This window comes from Triticum aestivum, chromosome 7B (genome assembly GCF_018294505.1).
Source record: "Triticum aestivum cultivar Chinese Spring chromosome 7B, IWGSC CS RefSeq v2.1, whole genome shotgun sequence".
NCBI classification, from domain to species: Eukaryota; Viridiplantae; Streptophyta; class Magnoliopsida; order Poales; family Poaceae; genus Triticum; species Triticum aestivum.
Window position 1 is genome coordinate 96,067,487 of NC_057813.1, and position 9,260 is coordinate 96,076,746.

General features: G+C 35.3%; 1 protein-coding gene across 1 annotated transcript; it reads right to left on the reverse strand.

Annotated features, from left to right (window-relative positions):
* Nucleotides 1–820: 820 nt before the first annotated feature.
* On the reverse strand, nt 821–8,289 carry LOC123161207 (uncharacterized). The gene is made up of 2 exons (XM_044579055.1): nt 2,144–8,289; nt 821–1,548 (listed from the first exon to the last, which is right to left on the reverse strand). Exon 1 carries the CDS (start codon nt 6,376–6,378, stop codon nt 3,751–3,753), a length of 2,628 nt encoding a protein of 875 aa, XP_044434990.1. The 5' UTR covers nt 6,379–8,289; the 3' UTR covers nt 821–1,548; nt 2,144–3,750.
* Between the last annotated feature and the right edge of the window lie 971 nt (nt 8,290–9,260).

Genomic DNA, 9,260 nt, shown 5'->3' on the forward strand with positions numbered 1-9,260 from the left:
CCAATGGATAAAACTTCTTCTTTAATATAGTCGTTGTTCTTACAAATTATAAGGTTTCTACCTTTCGATTCTTCTAATTTCTGTAGAACTAGATCGATTTTATTATTCAAGCCTGCGTATTTTTCTACTAACTTAGTGTGTTCTTTTAACAGACTTTCAAATTTTTGGTCTAAATTATCTTGCCTTTTCCCCAAGTTATATAAAGGTTATGAATGAGGTCGACAATTAAATTTAGTTGGCTATGCCTAGTATGCCACGTATGTTCTTCGGAAGGATTTATTCTGCACCGTATGCTAATATTTTCTTTGGTAGCGATTAGTCTACCTGTACTAGTTTCTAAATTCAAATACTTTAGTCTTTCAATGATTAAAAATCTGGCTGAGATACCAACACACAAATATATTATCAATTAAAATATAAAGTACTTATTAACTTCCTATGTAATTTAAATTTTGTGAAATTATTTAATTAACTAATTCTTAATTAATATGCATGATCTTTTACGGGTTGGCGAAACCAACGAGACAGCCTATGGGTATGCAGCAGTTGTGTTAATCCTACTCGGTACTCTCCGTATTCATCGCTATGTTGCTTCAGAAGCAGCTAAGTTCTTTCACTTGATGTTTATATTACAAATTTATTTGATGAATTCCTACCATCTTCCCAGGCAGTTCCACCCGAAGGGAGCACTTCTCTACGGCCACAAGGTTCGCATTCAAACGCCACACATCGGCTAAATAGAGAACTACCGGCAGATGTTTCTCCTATAGGATCCCTAGCGTAAGAACTCATTTCATAAATTCATAATATAAAAACCAAGTAAAACCCGAAACTACTTCATTTCGACAACATAATTTACATACGAATTTCCCTTTTGGGAGACCCCGAAGGGATTACAAAGAGAAAAAGAGGACTACCTTCTGCCTATCTCCACCACTGGATGATACAATGCCTCAAAGGCTTATTACAAACTGGAGATGGCTACTACCAACTACTACTACTGAGGAGAGTGAGGGAAGTGGTGATCTGGTGCTTGCGATGCTCTGGAGACTGGTGTTGTGTAGACTGTTGTTGTGTGTGTCTCTCCGCGCTCAGTCCTCCTCCTTTTATAGTGCGCGAGGGATGCTGGATGCTCCCCTCTTTTATTCTTCTGCGTCATAGCTGGAGGCCGGGGTATCTCGTAGCTTGACACGCCTTATGCACCGTTGAAGTGCCTCAGTGTTTGCGACATCAAGCCTTGCGTGACTCCGATGCTAGACTGATATTTTTGTCTAGACTGAGAACTTTGTCTAGACTGAGAATTTTGTCAAGACTGGAATATTTGTCTTGACCGCGAATTTTGTCTTGACTGGAACTTTTGTCTTGACTGGAATCTTTGTCTTGACAGATGATTTTGTCCAGACTGAAGCTCTTGTCTTCATTGCAACTCTTGTTCTTGTATGCACCGTGCTATGAGTTATCCATGCACGGTTGAATATTGTCTTCATGCAACTTGGATGAACGGTCTTGTCTTGAATGAAGACCTTTCCTGATACGGATGTTGCATGGCTGCATCTTGCATAATTATTCTTGCTACCATTATTATTGTTATTATTATTATTATTTTATATTATTTTTTTACAAAAATATATTAAATTAAAATATAAAGTACTTATTAACTTCTTACGTAATTTAAATTTTGTGAAATTATTTAATTAACTAATTCTTAATTAATATGCAGGATCTTTTACGGGTTGGTGAAACCAACGAGACAACCTACGGGTATGCAGCAGTTGTGTTAATCCTACTCGGTACTCTCCGTATTCATCACTATGTTGCTTCAGAAGCAGCTAAGTTCTTTCACTTGATATTTATATTACAAATTTATTTGATGAATTCCTACCGTCTTCCCAGGCAGTTCCACCCGAAGGGAACACTTCTCTACGGCCACAAGGTTCTCATTCAAACGCCACACATCGGCTAAATAGAGAACTACCGACAGAGGTTTCTCCTATAGGATCCCTAGCGTAAGAACTCATTTCATAAATTCATAATATAAAATCCAAGTAAAACCAGAAACTACTTCATTTCGACAACATAATTTACATACGGATTTCCCTTTCGGGAGACCCCAAAGGGATTACAAAGAGAAAAAGAGGACTACCTTCTGCCGACCTCCACCACTGGATGATACAATGCCTCAAAGGCTTATTACAAACTGGAGATGGCTACTACCAACTACTACTACTGAGGAGAGTGAGGCAAGTGGTGATCTGGTGCTTGCGATGCTCTGGAGACTGGTGTTGTGTAGACTGCTGTTGTGTGTGTCTCTCCGCGCTTAGTCCTCCTCCTTTTATAGTGCGCGAGGGATGCTGGATGCTCCCCTCTTTTATTCTTCTGCGTCATAGCTGGAGGCCGGGGTATCTCATAGCTTGACACGCCTTATGCACCGCTGAAGTGCCTTAGTGTTTGCGACATCAAGCGTTGCATGACTCCGATGCTAGACTGATATTTTTGTCTAGACTGAGAACTTTGTCCAGACTGTGAATTTTGTCCAGACTGGAATATTTGTCTTGACCGCGAATTTTGTCTTGACTGGAACTTTTGTCTTGACTGGAATCTTTGTCTTGACAGATGATTTTGTCCAGACTGAAGCTCTTGTCTTCATTGCAACTCTTGTTCTTGTATGCACTGTGCTATGAGTTATCTATGCACGGTTGAATATTGTCTTCATGCAACTTGGATGAACGGACCTGTCTTGAATGAAGACCTTTCCTGATACGGATGTTGCATGGCTGCTTCTTGAATAATTATTCTTGCTACCATTATTATTGTTATTTTTTTTGTGTACGGGTCTACCCCGCCCATATTATTGATAACACCTTATCAATATTTCGAGTTCTTTCAATATTCGGGTATAGGTCCTCCGTGCCCGAATAATTGATATTCATATCAATTCATATTTGAGTATATTTGATTATTGTTTTCCCTCTTTATTCAATTGGTTGCCCGTGCCCGGCAATGTCTGTATGGTCTGTCTCAGAAATGGTGAAATCGTATTTTTGATCATATTCTTTCTTTAGCTCTTCAAAATTTTGGTTCATTTTTGATCGTAATTCTTTTAAAATTTCTTCCTTCAATTCTGCCTTCATTGTCTTTGTAACTTCTTTAAGTTTTTCAACTATCTTCAATTTTATGTATTCTCTGTCCAAAGGATCAACTCCTTTGATAAGGCATTCTGTGTATGATTTATATTTTGAAGAATTTACTTCATTTATATTCTTTCTATCAGTTCTTGATACTCGAAATAACATCCTTTCATTATCTTGGCCCAATTTGCGGCATACTTGATTTCATCACGCCTTATTTGTATTTCTTCCAATGTCATAGCTATTCCATCGAACATAATATATGTTGGTCTTGGTGTAAAATATACTGCAGGGTTATTGATATTAGATTGCATACAACCTTTTTCTTGTCTTCTGATTATGTCCTTAATATCCAATAAGCATATTTCCATATCATAAACTTGGATATGATCTTTTGGTCTGAAATTGAATGTATTTGGCGGTAATATCCTTATTCTGGTGTTATTTCCAGATATGTAGCTTTCACTTCCTCCTACAAGTGTGTTTCTCTTCATTCCTGTAGAAATGATGATCAGAGAAATAAGTTTGGTAAATTATTTTATTTGCCTTTAATATGATCATGTATGACTTTATATCTATTCTCTGTTATGCTGTCTTCCATGTTCTGGTAGAACCTATCTTGCTATTTATTTGGTTCTATTATTTGATCTCTTTCTGTTATTATTTGCTCTTCTATTTCCGTGCCTTCAACTATAATGTTCTCTTCTTCTGTATTTGCTTTATTTTCTAAGTTAGATTTTAGATCTTCTAGTTCTGCCTCTAACTTATTTAGTCTATTTTCTAGATTTCTAACTCTGCTAGATAATATTCTATCTTCAGGTTCATATTCTATTTCTTGTCTCCACCTTTGATTCGTAGATTTTAGGCCTGAGTTACAAGCTTGTCTTAAACATAAACTACATGTATACCTATTCTCTTGGCTGGGGTAATATATGCAAAAGGCACATTTTATATTATAGTCTCCTTTTCCCCTAATCCAATCATGTTCACAATCTACCTGGTTCATCATCTCTATTTTTAATCCTGATAGATCATCTATTAAATCGATTTCATCTTCACTAGATTCTTCTTCTAGCTCTTCATTTTCTATTTCATCTGTTTCTATGATGGAGTATATTGACTCATCATCTTTTACTTCATCATCACATACTAGTATATTCTCATTAACACTATCTATAATTAATACTCTCTCTTGCTCTTCATATTTACTAGAGTACCTTTTCTGATCTTTATTAGGGCAAGTTTTACTTAAATGATCAGGTGAATTGCATATGAAACATCTACATGTTTTATCATATGATTTTCTAGGATTATATCTTCTAACATTTCTTTTATGCAGGAATGGGGCTCTATTATCCGATCTTCGTAAGAAATATCTTTTCTTTGTTCTAAAATTTCTATTATCTCTTTGTGGTTTATAATATTTCTTACTCCTGTGTCTTTCTTCGCCATATGTTAGTGGTATTTGGACGATTTTATTGCAGAAACTATAATCGGATTTCTTCATAGACCTCTGGGCCTGTATACTTGTACATACCTTTCTAAGATGTTTAAACACAAACGTTATAAATTGAGATATATTTATGACTATGCCTGCAGTATCTTTCTTATATTCTTCAAATATTATTGATCCTAATGGATATGGTAACCTATTAAAATACCTTTCAACCACACCTTTATTGTAGCCTTGCTTAGCTGTGGTAGCATTGTATAAATAATGCTGAGAAAATTCCTTTATACCTTTCCAACTTGTTAAAGTTAATTTTTCTATTTCTCTCAACCTTTCATTTTGCAATGTGGTATGACCCAATTCTGGATCTTCTGCTATGACCATATTTGATATGACATTGGCAAAGTTATTAGGATTACTCCCAGCTCTTTTTAGTTCTTCGTATTGGTCTGGATATGTCTCTACCCATTGTTCCCAGAATATTTTTACTGATTCTCCCAAAAATGTTTCAAGATATGTTATCATATCTTCCACCTTATTCCCTATATTATATTGATTTTGTATATATTTTTGGACTATTAATCCTTTCCACACACTAATTATATTCGGCCAATCTATAGGGTCATGGGCTGTTAAATTCAGAATTGCACCATCATTCCTAGAGTTTTGGAACTGCACTGCCTTTTCAAAACCTCTTCTTTTAGAACCCATAAATGTATATTGTCCAGGGATATATGTAGGTTGATAATCATCTTTTTCAGGAGGCCATTTTCCAGAAGATCGAGTAGGTCTCTCTCTTTCTCCTTCTCTCTTTACAGATGACTCGCCATAACCTCTTCTTCTTTTATGACCACCTAAATCTACTTCCATGGCTTCCATCACATTTTCTAAATTATGCAGAATTTTGTCATCTAACGAGTTTATAAAATCAGCATTTTGCTCGAAATCAATATAATTTTGATCTTCATATTGATTCCATGGTTCTTCTTCTTCTTCTTTATATCTTTCTAATAATATCTTATTATTGATATCCCATTGATCTTCTTCACTTATGGCTTTCTCTTTATGACTTTCAGCTTTATTCTTGATATCGGTATTTTCTCCGCGTTTAATGTTATTCTTTGGCACCACTGGGTTACTAATGACTGGTTTTTTATCCTTTATTAATATTTTTATTCTCGAAATTTCTCTAATAAAGAATAATTCTCTTTCTCTTATTTTAGGCCAATCTGATGTCATTGAATTATTATATTCCCAGTTTATGCGTTTTAATTTTTCTTCCCAATGTTTTAATTCATCTTCTAAGTCTACCTTTTCCATGCATTCTTTTACTCCTTTATTCCTACTATCACTACTCTCTGCTTCTGACAAAAGAGGTTCTATTTTGTCTACGGCTGCGGATTTATAGTTCAATAATCTAATGCTACTACTTCCTTCGCTATTTTGGTAGCTTATATAATTTTCTGGCTGCCTCAACTCTTTCTTTTCTATTAATTCGCTTATATTCCATTCCTCTCCTGCTCTCTCTTCAGAACCAATTTTAAGAGGGCTCATAAATTTTATGCCTTTAGATTGCATGCTCTCTATTACGTCATTTACGTTTACTTTGTATCTAGAGCTTCTTTTATTCGTGAGTCTTCCTATGAATTCAATGCTTACTAACAAATTTGTTCCTTTAAAATCTTCATATCCTCTGGTTTGAAACCCAAAGCTCATTTTCTCAATAAATTCTATTACAGGCATCATTAAGTCTGGAGCTATATATGTTATTAATCTATTTTGATTCATATCTCCTTCCATAAAGCCTAATGATGCTTTGTCTACCGACTCCCATCTTTTGTCAAGTAATGTAATTAATACCTTCGTTCCTAATTTCTATCTTGTCATTTCTTTTACTCCTATAATATACATCCCTTGGTGAATATATTTGTAACCTGAATATGTAAGTTCATTCTCAATATTTTTGCTAACAATTCTTAAATCCACCGGATGCACTAACACACTTAATTCTACTTCTCTAGATATTCTGTATAATCCGCTTTTACTTTCAAATATGCCCATGTGATATACATGTTGCGGTCTTATTTTTCTTAACGTATCTCTCTGATATCTTTCTAATTCGCGTTCCATGTCTATAACCTCTTCTAAATTATCTATGTCGTCACTTCTGCATGATATCCTATTCATCATGGTTAGCGGCCTAGAATCTTGCCTTATTAACTGGATTGTCTTGTCTCTTCTAGAGACGCTTTTAGATAGTTCCATTTTTCAGAATTAATATTTTTAGAGGATGAGACTATTCCGGATGAAGATAATATCAACTCGTTGTTACCTCGTTTAGTATTTAGCTTTTCCAAAATCTAGACTAGTAGTTGTAGAATTGTGTTATTCTGCCTTATAATTATTCTGGAATCTTCGTTTGGCAAATCGTGATATGAAAATCCGACAGAAGGTGTTAATTAATTTTCTACTTCTTTTAATGCTTGGCAATATTCACTCATTCAAGTTATGATACGACTAGAGTCTTTACTTCTTGTATTAACCTTTTAACTTCAAGTATATCGCGTCTTGTTTTAGCACCTGATAATGAATCTTTATTCTTATTTATGACACCACTTTGATTCTTACCAATGGATAAAACTTCTTCTTTAATATAGTCATTGTTCTTACAAATTATAAGGTTTCTACCTTTCGATTCTTCTAATTTCTATAGAACTAGATCGATTTTATTATTCAAGCCTGCGTATTTTTCTACTAACTTTTTGTGTTCTTTTAACAGACTTTCAAATTTTTGGTCTAAATTATCTTGCCTTTTCCCCCAAGTTATATAAAAGTTATGAATGAGGTCGACAATTAAATTTAGTTGGCTATGACTAGTATGCCACGTATGTTCTTCGGAAGGATTTATTCTGCACGTATGCTAATATTTTCTTTGGTAGAGATCAGTCTACCTGTACTAATTTCTAAATTCAAATACTTTAGTCATTCAATGATTAAAACTCTGGCTGAGATACCAACACACAAATATATTAAATTAAAATATAAAGTACTTATTAACTTCTTACGTAATTTAAATTTTGTGAAATTATTTAATTAACCAATTCTTAATTAATATGCAGGATCTTTTACGGGTTGGCGAAACCAACGAGACAGCCTACGGGTATGCAGCAGTTGTGTTAATCCTACTCGGTACTCTCTGTATTCATCACTATGTTGCTTCAGAAGCAGCTAAGTTCTTTCACTTGATGTTTATATTACAAATTTATTTGATGAATTCCTACCGTCTTCCCAGGCAGTTCCACCCGAAGGGAACACTTCTCTACGGCCACATGGTTCTCATTCAAACGCCACACATCGGCTAAATAGAGAACTACCCGCAGATGTTTCTCCTATAGGATCCCTAGCGTAAGAACTCATTTCATAAATTCATAATATAAAAACCAAGTAAAACCAGAAACTACTTCATTTCGACAATATAATTTACATATGGATTTCCCTTTCGGGAGACCCCGAAGGGATTACAAAGAGAAAAAGAGGACTACCTTCTGCCTACCTCCACCACTGGATGATACAATGCCTCAAAGGCTTATTCCAAACTGGAGATGGCTACTACCAACTACTACTACTGAGGAGAGTGAGGGAAGTGGTGATCTGGTGCTTGCGATGCTCTGGAGACGGGTGTTGTGTAGACTGCTGTTGTGTGTGTCTCTCCGCGCTCAATCCTCCTCCTTTTATAGTGCGCGAGGGATGCTGGATGCTCCCCTTTTTTATTCTTCTGCGTCATAGCTGGAGGCCGGGGTATCTCGTAGCTTGACACGCCTTATGCACCGCTGAAGTGCCTCAGTGTTTGCGACATTCAGCCTTGCGTGACTCCGATGCTAGACTGATATTTTTGTCTAGACTGAGAACTTTGTCTAGACTGAGAATTTTGTCCAGACTGGAATATTTGTCTTGACCGTGAATTTTGTCTTGACTGGAACTTTTGTCTTGACTGGAATCTTTGTCTTGACAGATGATTTTGTCCAGACTGAAGCTCTTGTCTTCATTGCAACTCTTGTTCTTGTATGCACCATGCTATGAGTTATCCATGCACGGTTGAATATTTTCTTCATGCAACTTGGATTATAGGTCTTGTCTTGAATGAAGACCTTTCCTGATACGGATGTTGCATGGCTGCTTCTTGCATAATTATTCTTGCTACCATTATTATTATTATTATTATTATTATTATTATTATTATTATTATTATTATTATTATTATTATTATTATTATTATTATTTGGGTATGGGTCTACCCCGCCCATATTATTAATAACACCTTATCAATATTTCGAGTTCTTCCAATATTAGACACACAAATATATTATCAATTAAAATATAAAGTACTTATTAACTTCTTACGTAATTTAAATTTTGTGAAATTATTTAATTAACTAATTCTTAATTAATATGCAGGATCTTTTACGGGTTGGCGAAACCAATGGGACAGCCTACGGGTATGCAGCAGTTGTGTTAATCCTACTCGGTACTCTCCGTATTCATCACTATGTTGCTTCAGAAGCAGCTAAGTTCTTTCACTTGATGTTTATATTACAAATTTATTTGATGAATTCCTACCGTCTTCCCAGGCAGTTCCACCCGAAGGGAACACTTCTCTACGGCCACAAGGTTCTCATTCAAAC

Coding starts and splice junctions, on each gene's coding strand:
- LOC123161207 (XM_044579055.1), bottom strand. CDS start 6,378: ATGGAAGGAGATATGAATCAAAATAGATTAATAACATATATAGCTCCA.